Source organism: Trifolium pratense, linkage group LG4 (genome assembly GCF_020283565.1).
Source record: "Trifolium pratense cultivar HEN17-A07 linkage group LG4, ARS_RC_1.1, whole genome shotgun sequence".
Taxonomy (NCBI): domain Eukaryota; kingdom Viridiplantae; phylum Streptophyta; class Magnoliopsida; order Fabales; family Fabaceae; genus Trifolium; species Trifolium pratense.
The window spans coordinates 16,369,169-16,384,514 of record NC_060062.1 but is presented as its reverse complement, the minus strand read 5'-3'; the positions used below and the strand labels follow the sequence as shown (position 1 = coordinate 16,384,514).

Here is a 15,346-nt window from a genome sequence, read left to right as displayed (position 1 = left end):
AAATGAAGAAAAAAAAATATGCATAACAACAAAATTTGAAAGAAGAAAAAGCGAAATGGGTTATTGTTAGGTTATTGAATGTATGAACAAGATGAAGATGAATGGGAGGAAGAAGATAAATAAATGAAGAGAAAAAAAAAATTATTTTAGTCTCTGACGACATCATTCATTCAGCTATCACACAAATGTGTTAACTCTGAGTGTCACGTGTCACTAAAAAATGTCACGTAAGCTTTTATATAAAGTTAACAACCATTTTTAACATTAGGGACCAAAGTGACTGATGGATTGCAGGGTCAAGGATTATTTTGTATTTTTTCTTGGGTCAGGGACCATAATAACAGAGAGTTGCACATTCATGGACCAAAATGGTTGTTTCCTCGTCCCTGGTGCCAACTCAGCAAGTTGATGTGTGCCCAAAAAAATGTCACGTCAGCTTTTTTGTTGAGTTAACGACCAAACTTAGCAGCAGGGACTAAACTGACTAACGAAATGCAGATTCAGATACTATTTAGTAGTTTTTCCTCAGCGAGGGACCAAAATGATAGTGAGTTACACATTGAGGGACCAAAATGACTATTTCCCTTTTTTTTTAAGCTGGAATTCGACTCGTTTTAAGTTTGTGAACAACTCGATTCATTTCGTTTGGTGGAATCACATAATTTATTTTATTTTTTTCAAAAAAAGTCAAAATTTTATATATTTGACCTTTTAAATTAAGTTTATACATATATTATTTATACTTTTTTTTAAGGAGTATTTTTTTTTTTTTGGTACATTTAAGGAGTATATATATACTACAATTATTTATTTAACCGAACTAGTTCATGACCCAAACGAGTCGAACTATATATAGTTTATGTTCAGTTCATTTATTTAACGAACTTAATTTTTAACTAAAGTTTAGCTCATTTAAGTCATGAACCAAGTTCAATGAGACAATTATCGAATCAAACTTCGAACTATTCGCGAGTTGACTTGGGTCATTTCCACCCCTACTTTCCCATCATTTTTGTTTGTCTCTGAATTTTTTTTTCACACATTTTAATCCTTAAAGTTTTTTCCGCCAAAGTTTTTAGTCTCTACTTTTCATTCAACTCGTGCATATCATTCGAAATTTTAAATTTTTTTTGCGGTCATGTTTAGTACATTATATGAATTTCTCTTACAAAAATTTAAATTTTTTTAACAAGAGATGAATTAAATATGAATTTTTTAGCACATAAAAATTCATCTTATGTTAAAAAAATCTAATTTTTTATCGAAGATGTTCTTATCTATAACAATATATAAAGGGGATAGGGGAGTTTGGGCTGACTTTTTTTGGGTCCATTTTGCCCTTCACTATAATCTATAACAATAACAATATATAAAGGGGATATGAGAGTTTGGGCTGACTTTTTTTGGTCCATTTTGCCCTTCACTATAATTTGAAATAACACTTAACAATAATACCAACAATATCCTTGATTTTTTTAGTAGCAACAAATTTTTTTTTATTAACAAACTCACAATAACACAAGACATTTTTTTTTGACATAAGTTAGACACAGCAGGCGCGGAACGCGCTTGCCTGGCCCGCTAGTGATATTATAAACATGAATATAAAATATCATTCAAAAATGTGAAAAGTATACGATAGTTTGATTAAAAATAGGTACTAAAAAATTTGACCACAAAAACTTCAAGAATTAAAAAGTGTGATAAAAATCTTCATGAACTAAAATAAAAATTTTGAAAAATTATAGAAACCAAAAACATATTTAACCCAAAAAAATTAGTTGATTTTTTTTTTTTTATAATTAACTAGTTTTTTTTTACTAATGATAATTAACTAGTTGATTTGTTGTTTCGACGGGAGTTGAGATCCAGTGGCTCAGGCTCCATTTGCTCTAGTCTATTATCTAGATGTGTAACATTTGGCAAAAAAGCAATTTAATGGTCCAGATTTAAAATAGGACAATAATTTAGTTGTTTATAATTTATTATTATTTAATAAAAAAACACCAAACGTTCGCTCTTCTACAATATATTAAAAGAAGATACATATGAAATCACCAATTTGCCCCTATTTCATTTTTTGACACATAATCATTTTCATGGGTATTTTGTGTCTTTATTAAAAAAAGTTAGTAGAAAAATACTAAAAAATTTCTAACATTTCTCAGCAAGATTTGAACCCTTAACCTTTTAGTTACACTTCTTATTATATTTACCACTAAGCCATATGAATTAATTTGTTATATTTTTGGAACCAATATGAGTTAAATACCCAATTGTAACCAAAAAACTCCACTTTATTTGTTACTTCTCCCACGATTTTTTTCTTTTTATCTAAAACTCCAATTTTTTGTATGTAACCCAAATTCAAATTACCTCACTTTATACAAATTCAATTTTTTTATTAAACAAAAATCAATTAACTGGGCATCGATAAATCCTATACAATCTACTACATAGGCGAATTAATATATGCGGTATTAATTTTGTTTTACTTACTCAATTTAAAACGTTTCTTTACCTTAAAAAAAATAAATAACATATAGAAATCCGCATAAAATTAATAGTTATGACCGATGAATGAATATAATGACACATCTACAATATATGAAAAAAAAAAGATACGTTTTTTTTAAGGAAAAAAGAAGATACATATGAAATCACAAATTTTCCCCTTTTCATTTTTTGACACATAATCATTTTCAAGGGTATTTTGTGTCATATTTGAAAGTTAATAACTAATTTCAATATTTTAATATTTTTCTTGAGGTGGTTACTTCCATTTTAATATTTTGTGTCATCAATACATTGGTCAGATATTTTAATAACTAATTTCAATATTTTAATATTTTCTTGAGGTGGTTTCTTGATCTTTAATAATTTATGTAGGACTTAAATTTATACCCAGATATTAATGGGAGAACCTATTGTTTTTTCTGATTTCAACGAGTTTTATATTTTTAATCATATATTAATAAAGTTGTTCATTCTTCATAATTCTACATGGCATATATTTATACTCATATATTAATACAAGGATCTTATTTTTTGTGGGATTTCTGCGAGGCATATGTTTTTACTCTTATTAATGAAATTTTCAGTTTTTTACTATTTTTTGTGAGACCTATATTTATACTCATATATTAATACGAAAATCTACTATTTTTTGTGATTCTCAAAGAACTTGTGTTTTTACTAATATATTATGTTGTCTATTTTTTTTAATAATTTTACGGGCTATATTTATATTAATACGGGAACCTCTTTGTTTTGTTATATCTACGAGCCTTATATTTTTACTCCTATATTAATAAAGTTGTTTTTATTATATAATTTTACGAGTTATACTCATATATTTATACGTGGACATAATCTTTTGTGTGAATTATGTGGGACCTATATTTATCCTCTTATTAATAAGGTTTTCTGATCTTTAATAATTTATGTAGAACCAAAATTTATACTCATATTTAATACGGTGACCTAATTATTTTGATGACTGTTGTGAGACCTATATTTTTACTAGCATATTAATAAGATTGCCTATTTTTTAATAATTTTTACGGGACTATATTCATACTATATATATATATATATATATATATATATATATATATATATTACAAGGACCTAAGAAAATAAGATACATGTGAAAATCTCATGTTACCCCTACTTAATAATTTGACACATCATCACCTTCATGGGTATTTTGAGTCATATTTGAAAGTTAGTAAATAATTTCAATATTTTAAAATTTTTCTTGAGGTGGTTAATTCCATTTTAATATTTTACTCCTTCCGTTTTTTTATAAGTGTTCAGTTAGAATGATAACACTAAATTAAGAAAGTGTATTTTTGCACATTATCTTCCTGTTATACCCTCATCTTAATCCACAAATAAATTCCTATTTTTTTTGCACTTTTTCAAATAAATTTTAGTTTCCAATTTTTTACTATTTTTTTAGAGCTATATTTATAATCATATATTAATACGAGAACCTAATCTTTTGTATGATTTTTTGGGACCTATGTGTTTTTTTTTTGGTACATGGGGACCTATGTGTTTTACTCATATTAATAAGCTTGCCCATCTTTTATAACATTTGCGGGATCTATATTTATACTCATATATTTATATGGAAACTTTTTTGTTTGTGTGGTTTTTACGGGACTTATACTTTTAATTATATATTAATTAAGTTGTTTGTAACAAAAATAAAATAAAAATTAAGTTGTCTATTTTTTTTTTACAATTTTACAGGTTATACTCATATTTAATACGTTGACCTAATTATTTTTATGATTATTGTGAGACCTATATTTTCACATATGATTGCCTATTTTTTAATAATTTTTAGTCACTATATTTATACTCATACATTAATACATTGACATAAGTTTTTTGGTGATTTTTACAAGACCTATGTTTTTACTAATATATTAATAAGGTAGCCTATTTTTTTTCATAATTTTTACATTATCCTTATTTATATTTCTATATTAATACGAAGACCTAAGGTTTTTTGGTGATGATTTTACCATTGTTCTTTTTCTATTTTTTTTACCAAATATTATATCCCTTCTATTTTTTTTATATTTTAATCTACTTTCCAATAAATTTCCTCCTACCAAATGAGGAGCGGCAACGCCGCGACTCCCGTGCGGACGCACGGGTGTCATGCTAGTTCTCTTTTTGACAGAGAAACCCAACGTTGTTTGTTTCCTGAACAACACAGTTTTTTACTTACAACATCTGGAGCGTTGAAATTTGGTTTTCCACGTGTCACACATCAGTAAGACAAACTGGGAACTGGACAGTTTATGAACTGGAGCGGATCTGGACTCGAAACAAAAATGTACGTAAGTAATTTGTTTGTCGTATATTCATTAATTACTTTATTGCCTTGAAAAACAAAAAAAATTGAGACGAAAAAGGAAATTTCAAATGAGTAGTAATCCTTAGTTCAATTCAATTCAATTTATTTATGAAAACACAAAAATGAAAAAGAGTTGAAAAACAAAGAATTAGAAGAAAAAAAAGGAAAAAATAAACAAACGTGGGAACATTTTCTCATCATCCAAACAGATCTGCGTTACAACACAGTTTCATTTTTTCACCGTTAAATCAATCTTCCGACGACGAAGCCACCGGGAATAACAATCCGAATGGCTCCGATTCCGTCTGAGAACGGCGTCGATGGAGACGATGAACGAGAAGAGGAAGAAGACGAAGAAGAAGAAGATGATGAAGAAGAAGTTGAAGATGACGAAGAAGAACCGAGACTCAAGTATCAGAGAATGGGAGGAAGCGTACCTTCGTTGTTAGCTACTGATGCGGCGTCGTGTGTGGCGGTTGCGGAGCGGATGATCGCTCTCGGTACTCAAGCTGGTACCATTCATATTCTTGATTTTCTCGGGAATCAGGTTAGTTAGCATTACCTTAATTCATTGAGTTATTTTTTGTTGAAAACTCGTTATTTGTTGTGAATTTTTGTTGTTATTGCTTGAATTGGAGTTGGTTAGATCAAATTTGATGAATAAATTAATCAAATCAATGTATGTAATTGAGAAAAATTTATGTGTTTTCATTTCTTTGTTTACTTGATAATAGAGTGACTGAAAATTAGGTGTATTTATGTAATTAGTGATGAAAATTAGAAATTTAAACAGAAAAAAATTATTGGAAATCTGTGGTGAGATTGAGCTGGGACAGTTGTGCTAGTTGACATTCTCTTCTTACGAATGTCGGGGATGATGGATTTGTTTGATTTATGTTTGACTATATGTGCGATTGATAGATATCACGTGTGGTTTTTTCTTTTTTGAATGACAAATGTTAGTGTTATTGTGTGCAGTGTTGTGGATTGTAGCTGTTATCATGTGATAGGCGATAGCCAATTGTTTCTTTGTATTGTATTTCAGAAACGAACAAAACTTTTTCTGATCAAGTGGCTTTGTTACAGGTGAAAGAATTCTCTGCCCATGCATCTGTTGTGAATGACCTTAGTTTTGACTTAGAAGGGGAATATATTGGAAGCTGTTCTGATGACGGATCAGTTGTTATAAACAGCCTTTTTACTGATGAGGTAATGAAATTTGAGTACCATCGTCCAATGAAGGCGGTTGCTTTGGACCCTGATTATGCAAAGAAAATGTCCAGGAGGTTTATTGCTGGTGGTTTAGCTGGTAATTTATATTTAAATTCGAAGAAATGGTTGGGCTATCGGGACCAGGTTTGTAAAATTATTGTAACTCTTAGCAGCAAATAATGTTCTGGATGGTATTTTTGGTTTCTTAACTATAAAATACCCTGTCCCCTTCCCGAAAAAAGGTTTTGCACTCTGGTGAAGGTTCAATACATGCTGTGAAGTGGAGAGCAAGTCTTGTTGCCTGGGCCAATGATGCTGGAGTGAAGGTTTATGATACTGCCAATGACCGGCGAATAACATTTATCGAAAGACCACGAGGGTGTCCACACCCTGAGCTTTTGGTTCCTCACTTGGTTTGGCAGGTTAGTCAAATATATATGTATACGCATGCTATTGTCTTATTTCGTTGTTGTTGTTCCATTTCTTGACGAAACTACTGAACTTAATTGTCTGCCGTCACTTAATAGGATGACACCATCTTAGTTATGGGCTGGGGAACATCGGTCAAAATTGCCTCAATAAGGACAAATCACCATAAAGCCACCAATGGGGCATACATGCAAGTTCCTGTGCTTGGTATGACCCAGGTGGATATTGTGGCATCTTTTCAAACCAGCTATTTCATCTCAGGACTTGCCCCTTTTGGTGATTCTTTGGTTGTTCTTGCTTATATTCCTGGAGAAGAAGACGGAGATAAGGATTTTAGTAGCACAGCTCCTTCACGGCAGGTATTTATATTCCTTGCATATCGTGAAATTATATAATTACTCATGCTGTTCTTGAACCTGTTATAATGTAAATCCCTCCGTTTGTATATTATAAGCTACAACTAGTTTTCTTGGATCAATCTTCTCTTTTCACTTAAATTAAATGAAGGAGCTTCTCTGGGCATTTTAATATAAAAGATCATTTCTTGGTCATAGTACTTGTACATATTGGTGATTTGAAATTTATTATTTAATTAATTTCGTGTCTGAAGGATTCAAACAATGAGTTGGCTCAATTATAAATTTTTGTTTGCTTCATTATGTTTGATATAAGTGACCGCACCAAATCAGCATAATGTTGCTTCCAGAAATCAGTTATTTTCAAGCACAAACAGTTATTTTCAAGCACCTCTCGCTTCCAAATCAGTTATTTTCATCAGTTATGGTAGCATAAAAAGCAATGAAATTGTTGTATTTGCCAAAAAAAAAATGTATATTGTATATTATATATTATATAAGGCAAGAGAGGTGAGGTAGTTCTTTCTTATACTGCCACTTCACTAAAACTGGAAATTTTACTCTGTTCTGAAGTCGAGTAAACAAATTTGAACAGGGCAATGCACAAAGACCTGAAGTAAGAGTAGTTACATGGAATAATGATGAACTTTCAACAGATGCTCTACCAGTACATGGGTTTGAGCATTACAAGGCAAATGACTATTCTCTTTCTCATGCTCCCTTCTCAGGTTAACATTTCAATCTTTTAATGAACCATTGTCTTCTTGGGATATGGACCTTTTGTGTTGTGTGTTTTTCCTAAGATACACCATAATAATAGGTGGTTTCCTACATTCATGTTTTGTGTATCGATAATCTGCATAAAAAATGTTTTCATTCAAATGTAGGTAGCAGTTATGCTGGTGGTCAGTGGGCTGCAGGCGATGAACCACTGTACTATATTGTATCCCCAAAGGATGTAGTTATTGCAAAGCCAAGGTTAATTCCAAGTTCTTTATCCTATTGTATTTTTATGCATTTAAATTATGCACTAGAGGGGAAGAATGATGATAAACATGCTTGAATAAATAATGAATTTGTGATATTTCCTTTTGTTTATTTTGTATTAGAATTTGATATTTGGTATAATATACTTTAAATTAGTGATTGGGTATTTTGGTGGGATTTGGTAAGTAAAAGAAACTCTTTCCTCTGTACATATTTTGTCTTAAATCTCATCATATCCACCTAGCATGATGGATGCTTTGTTTTTCTTTTTGTATATTATGTGTCCTTGACTTGTCAGCATACTGCTATACATTGAAGAATCAACAATTTACCAATGCAGTGGCTTGATGTGGCTGATCATTGTGTTGTCTGCTTCACCAGTTTATGTGTTATTCATTTATAATTTGTTTTACATATATAACAGAATTATTATAAAAGCAACATACTTTCTTAATCCTTTTTGTCAAGAAAATGTGCAATGCCCTTATCTATGTGAGATTCTTCAACATTTGTAATTGAAAATCTGACTTTTTTTATTCAATAATTTGCCCTCTTCAACATATGTTGCTGTGCTACAAACAACTTAATTGTTTATGATCAACAGTGCCTCAAATTGCTGGATTTTTTTAATATGTCTAAAATGCCCTACTCATAATATAAGATTTTCTACATATTAAAAAATTAATTGAAATATGGATAGAAGTTGATGCATTTTGATTATCAGGGATACTGAAGACCATATTGCTTGGCTTCTTCAACATGGATGCCATGAAAAAGCTTTAGCTGTGGTTGAATCTGGTCAGGGACGCAGTGAACTACTTGATGAGGTATTTAATTTAAGTTTATCCGAAATAAATCTATTATGATTTTAAGTATTTAAGATAGTTATTAATCTACATTATAATGGGTAATTGTATGATAAATAGTTGGACTAAGGGTATGCTATATGCATACGGAGGCACTGTTTACATTGATTGCATGATGCGAAGGCTCCTCAACTATTCTCAAAAGCCTTTTAATCTGTTATCCTGTATTTTACTATAACAATGTATGTGGGCGGCCAAGATCTAAGCTCAAAGAAAAATGAAATGAAACCTTTAGTATTTTGCTATTGAGTGAATTAAGTTTGCATGATATAAAGCTATTAATCCACTCTGCTTCATCAATGGAAAAACTTGAATCTGGTTTGGTCAGTATTGAAGCATGACTTACCATTCTCTTTCATCGACAATGTTTTCAAGCTAATCTTTTGATGCCATTGGTTGCTAGTATGTTTGTTATGGTTTAGCTTTTTAAAATTTTGTAGATACCTTGTCCTTCTTTTATTTTACTTTCCTATCTCCTCCTTGATATTTTTTTTTTTGGCATAAAAACTCTTCATAAAAGTATTTTGTGAATTATGCGTGTATCTCTCAAGACAGAGGAAGACATTATGTACCTTTGATAGTCGTGAAAGGAGAAACCCTCTATGTAGGCAAAACCCTCTGGGAAAATCCTACTCTCCATTTTCTGTTCAATTTTCTATAGTACACTTCTATTCTTTTGACTCTTCCTATCTTTCTTTCATAACAATTTCCTTGGGTTCCTAACAAATATCTATGTATTGTTTCCTTCTAGATAACTTTCTTCATTTGAGTATAATGATAGTTAAGTGTTTCATTTTTCTCATATATTTGCAGGTGGGAACTAGGTACCTTGATCATCTGATTGTGGAAAGAAAATATGCTGAAGCAGCTTCTTTGTGTCCCAAGTTACTGCGAGGATCAGCTTCAGCATGGGAAAGGTACCGCATATGGCATACCATTATTTTTAATATGTTATGGGGTTCACATTTTCTAATCGAGTGTTCAATGGACCGTTTTCACCAGATGGGTCTTCCACTTTGCACATCTGCGTCAACTCCCTGTTTTGGTTCCTTACATGCCTACAGAAAACCCCAGACTACGTGATACTGCTTATGAGGTTCGCTAAAACACATTGCTCTGTTACAATTACCGTTTTTACATAGTATCTGTATTGAACAGAATTGGGATAGAGCTCATCTCTTATGCTTTTGATTCTACAGGTGGCTCTTGTTGCATTGGCTACAAATCCATCTTTCCATAAGGATCTCTTATCAGCTGTAAAATCCTGGCCGGCTGTAATATATTCTGCATTACCTGTTATTTCAGCCATTGAACCACAACTAAATACTTCGTCCATGACTGATTCACTCAAGGAGGTTAAACCTGATTAATTATATCTATATTTTGAACCTGCTAACCATTCCCTTCTGTTAACATATTTGTAATCCGTTGCAGGCATTAGCAGAGTTGTATGTAATTGATGGGCAATATGACAAAGCATACTCATTGTATGCAGATGTAGGTGGTGTAATTAATTTTCTTGCATTCATGCAGCAATTACATTTATGAATTAATTAAATGTCATACAATTGCTTTATACTGAAGTCTATTGTCTGTTTTGTTTTGGCTGCTATTAACTTTCCTTTCTCTAATTTTGTTTGAAATTTCAGCTTATGAAGCCAGAAGTATTTGATTTTATTGATAAACATAACCTACACGATGCAATTCAAGAAAAGGTATAACTATATTTTGCTCAGGTTACATTTTTGAATCAATGTTTTCTATATATCCCTATTTTGAATCCATGTTTTCTATATATGGGAATGGATTCTCTCAAGTGTGATTTACACTTGAGAGAATAAAGTGTAATCTAACACCATCTAAATTCATTTTCTCTAAATTTTTATATGTTTCTCTCTCTTGATCAATGGTAACAAACCACACTTTATTCCCTCAAGTGTAAATTACACTTGAGAGAATCCATTCCCTCTATATATACCTATGTCTTACTTGGTATGCAAATTCATCTTTAATATATCTGTTGGCACTCAATTTTAAGCTCCGGAAGAGTTTTTTTACCAAGCTTAGTGTAGTATGTTACGATCTGGTTATCCATGTTTATCGTATCTATTTGATATATTGAATGCATATGGCAAAATGGATGAACCAACAAAGTCCCATACCTAATTCAAGAGTTGGTTTATTTAGATTTGAACATTCTCAAACTTGTTTATAGAGGAGAAAAGTTGTATAACTATATTCTTGACTTAGTATACGAGCTCTATTTTTTTTGTATTTGTTTTCATTTCTTTGTATGATCATTGGACTCCTAATTTGTTTAATCTTTGCCTGTTCAGGTTGTCCAACTGATGATGCTAGATTGCAAGCGTGCAGTTCCTCTGTTTATCCAGAATAGGGAATTAATAAGTCCAACGGAGGTTGTGAAGCAACTTCTAACTGCCAAGAACAAGTCTGATTGCAGATATTTTTTACATTTATATCTCCATTCACTGTTTGAAGTAAGTCCACACGCTGGGAAAGATTTCCATGATATGCAGGTAGGTGTTGTTTCTTTAATTTGCAAGCATCCTTTATTGTGGTATATACTGTGGAATTTATATAATATCTTTATTCATAATGGATGAAAGCCTTGTTTGTCTCATTGAGTTCGATTACTTCCTTGTTTTTCTTATACAAGTTACAATCCTCGCTAAGTGACAGCTCTAGTTTGAATTTCAATTATGGTCCATGACAAAACTACATGAATGCTTGATACGGAGATATATGACTCAATTCTTGACTATATACCTAGATATTTGGTCATGTCTGCAGTCTTGCACTTTGAAATATTTTGAAACAAGCCTTCACTTTGCACCAATTAACAAATCATAACAATTAGCGTCTACTGTATTTATTCTTTATGCTGTTACCGTGCATCTTTTCTAGCATTTAATATAACTTTTTCTTTTAAATGAGCATAGGTAGAACTGTATGCGGACTATGATCCAAAGATGCTGCTACCTTTCCTTCGCAGCAGTCAACATTATACCCTTGAGAAGGTGATGAATCAATGACTAACTTCGGCACTTGTATGTATCTCTGAATGCCTGTGAATCAAACTCTCATAGTTGTTTTTCAGGCTTATGAAATTTGCATCAAAAGAGACTTAATGAGGGAGCAAGTCTTCATCTTAGGAAGGATGGGAAACGCCAAAAAAGCCCTAGCTGTTATTATAAACAAATTGGGGGATATAGAGGAGGTATTTTATCTTTTTTTATAGTTGTTTTTGGTTTTAACCAACATCTAAATCTTGAATCAGAATTTCAGGGATTTTAAAGTTGAGTTTGAAGTGTTCATATTTTTGCACAGGCTGTAGAGTTTGTTACCATGCAGCATGATGATGAACTCTGGGAAGAATTAATCAAGCAATGCCTTCACAAACCTGAGATGGTATGTCAGGATAGTTATACATGCATATTTAGGATATGGGCCTATAGATTACTTGCTTTAATAAAAATGGTTTTGTTTTTCTGAAAAAAATATGTGCTTGGGAGCTAATCTTTTACTTTTTATTCTGTTTTTAGACCAGAAAAACGTTTAAATTAATAAAATGTTCTCCGACTTTGTTTCCCAAATATGTTGCGTAAACATATTTTAGAAACAACAACATTGGACACCATAGTACTATATCTCTTCATTATGTTCTCACGTCTCTACTTTTTCTGTTCATGAACATGTGAAACATAATAGTTTGGTTTTATTATGTTTGGTTCTATCTTTTTTGTAACCAAACTACAGCACTTTCCTTATCTTACACCTTTTTCTGTTCTTATTTTTATATGTACCAAGCATAGAATAAAACTTAGTTAATGTCTGTCCTATTCAAACCATTTTACTAAATCCTGTTGTGATATTACCCTGAGTTATTTTCTTTTATCTTCCCTATAATGAAGGGACGTGGATTGTAATCTTATTGTTGTAAATACATAAGGTTGAAGATTAATCTCAAGCAATTCAAAGCAATCTTCATTGCAATTTCAAGTAATACTACCTATGTTTTACCTCAAATCCTTAGTCATTTTTCAGAAAAAGTAAAGATCGGTGTAACATGAGAAAAGACAAATTGTTTTTATTCAAAACTTGTTCCCAGATCTGCTTTACAGAAGTTTGTTTTTGTCGATAGAAGTGTTACAAATCTGTTTTAGAAACCCAAAATAAACAGAGGCAACAGGCCCAATATTTGTTTATTTTGTATACCTACTCTTTCTGATCCTGCTCTTGGTTTGACTTTTGTAATTAACAGGTGGGCATATTATTGGAGCACACGGTTGGAAATCTTGACCCCCTCTACATTGTAAATAAGGTTCCCAATGGGTTGGAAATACCTCGGTAGGTGATAAGTGTGATTTTACAGAACATACATCATATTATCAAATCATATACTATTTTAAAGTAGTATTTGGGTCTTAGATCTCTTTAATAAGAAAATAAATGTCTTTCTCACTATTCTGGTTATGTCTCTGCATGCTGCTCACTTGCTTTAACTTCAGCTGATTCCTTGAACATTATGACTTCAAGTTCCAGATATATCAAGTACCATTATTTTCTTTTCTGGCTAATTTTTCTATCTCTATTTCTAACAGGCTCAGGGATCGTCTAGTTAAAATTATCACAGATTACAGGACAGAAACATCACTCAGACATGGGTGCAATGATATCCTTAAGGTGCTTTTATTTTTTTCTTCTCCCTCATCTTTACATAGGTTTGATCTCGATACTTTGATATAATAAAGTATCTAACTGATTTTCTGTTTGAAATAGACGGACTGTGTCAATCTTTTAGTTAAGTATCACAAAGAGGCAAGGCATGGAATTTCTTTAGGTAACGAAGAAGATGAGCCAAGAGTTAATATGAGTGATAACCGTGCCTCTCAGGCATTTGAGAAATCTCTAAGTCTGAGAACCATGGAGATGAAGTCAAAGACTAGGGGAGGAGGAAGATGTTGTATATGTTTTGATCCATTTTCTATACAGAATGTATCAGTCATTGTTTTCTTTTGCTGTCATGGTTATCACACAACTTGTCTCACGGATTCGTACTACACTACAAGTAGCACAAAAGAAAGTGAACCCACTTCCAAAGAGGCAGAAAGATATGATGATTACAATGGTTATGCGGATGATGCCAGCGATGAAAATGAAGAAGAAATCAAGTCGGACGGTCCTCGTATGCGTTGTATTTTGTGTACTACTGCTGCTGGTTGACTGTGTTTATGTGTGCCCACAACTTGTGTTTGCATGGTTGATGTTTTTGTTTATAGTTCCGTGTGCATGCGTGGTTTCATTTGTCCTCAATTTTTTTATAAATATAATCAGTTTTGTTTCTTTTTGTAGTGTTTTATGTTGTCTTGATGGATTGCGGCATGTTCCCCTTTTACTTGAAATGCCAGGTTCCTTTCAAATTTCAGTAGATGATATAGTGTCATAGTACCAAACAGCTCCAATCGGTCGGACCGGTTCAACTAGGAACTAAACCCATGGCTGGTCCAGTCACCATTATTGGTTCAATCCGAGTGTAATTATTGAGATAAAAGAATTTGCAGATGTTAAACTTTATTATAATTTTTATATAATATTCAGAGTTATATTGATAATTATAGAAAGTTATATGGATAAAATATTCCCTTATCAAATGTTGAACATTTTATATAATACTCAGAATTTTCAACAATGACTTTTAACCCATGGGTAAAGTTGTTCAGATTGTGTAATTTCAGGTTGTCTATCAAAATCATATTCACAATAAAAAGCTCATAAAATTAAATCATTTTTTTTTTATTAACTTGTAATAGTTTCTTTTAGCTAATTAGACTTTCAAAAGCCTTAATCTTATCTATTTTTAAAAAAAGTTTGATTTAGTCTAAACCTGACATAGACTAACCTATATACCTCAGTTGAAGATAGAGATTATTTTTTTTTTACGGTAAGAGAGATAGAGATGTGTAAAGGAATAATGGAAAAAATGATCTAATTTTCCAACATTCTAACTTTTGTAAACATAACTCTTTCACTTTCAATTTTACTTTTTCACTTTGTATACGCGCACCCCTCGAGCTTTGTACCGTTACTTTGTGTATGTGACTGTGGGTTCCATGTAAATTTTGATGTATGATATTTGGTGAGAGAAACATATGTGTATTTTTATTGTGTGTTATTTTATCTCTATTTTCCTTTTATTGCATGTTTTGTTCATGCTATAAAGCCTTCTTTGTTGCCTCTATTTTGATTATTGTTGCCTCTACATGTATACCTCAGACTATGAGATGAGACATGAGAGTGGTCCTCTGGCTACCACTAATATGCCCAATATTATTTCTGGCATTCCTTCCCTCATTGCATTAAATTAAATTAAATTAAACAAAGCGAAAGTTATGTACAAAATATTTTTAAAGTAAAAAACTGACCGTTTGTAATACAAAATAAAGTTTAAATTAAATTCAAAATAAAGTAGTAAGATAATAGTAATATTCAATGTTTTAAAGTCACTATGTTTGGTCTAATAGTGAGAAATTTGGGTAGTACGTTATAGGTTTTGGGTTCGATCCCCAGCTCATTATAAACCAAAAAAAAATAAAAAAAAA

General features: G+C 31.6%; 1 protein-coding gene across 1 annotated transcript; it reads left to right on the top strand.

Annotated features, from left to right (window-relative positions):
• Positions 1–4,926: 4,926 nt before the first annotated feature.
• LOC123920625 (vacuolar protein sorting-associated protein 41 homolog) lies at positions 4,927–14,172 on the top strand. The gene is made up of 19 exons (XM_045972916.1): positions 4,927–5,423; positions 5,963–6,232; positions 6,331–6,510; positions 6,616–6,876; positions 7,469–7,601; positions 7,761–7,851; positions 8,585–8,687; positions 9,540–9,643; positions 9,729–9,822; positions 9,926–10,081; positions 10,161–10,223; positions 10,376–10,441; positions 11,063–11,263; positions 11,687–11,764; positions 11,845–11,964; positions 12,075–12,155; positions 13,009–13,094; positions 13,349–13,430; positions 13,527–14,172. The coding sequence occupies exons 1-19, from the start codon at positions 5,166–5,168 to the stop codon at positions 13,968–13,970; spliced, it is 2,871 nt and encodes a 956-aa protein (XP_045828872.1). The 5' UTR covers positions 4,927–5,165; the 3' UTR covers positions 13,971–14,172.
• The last annotated feature ends 1,174 nt before the right edge of the window (positions 14,173–15,346 follow it).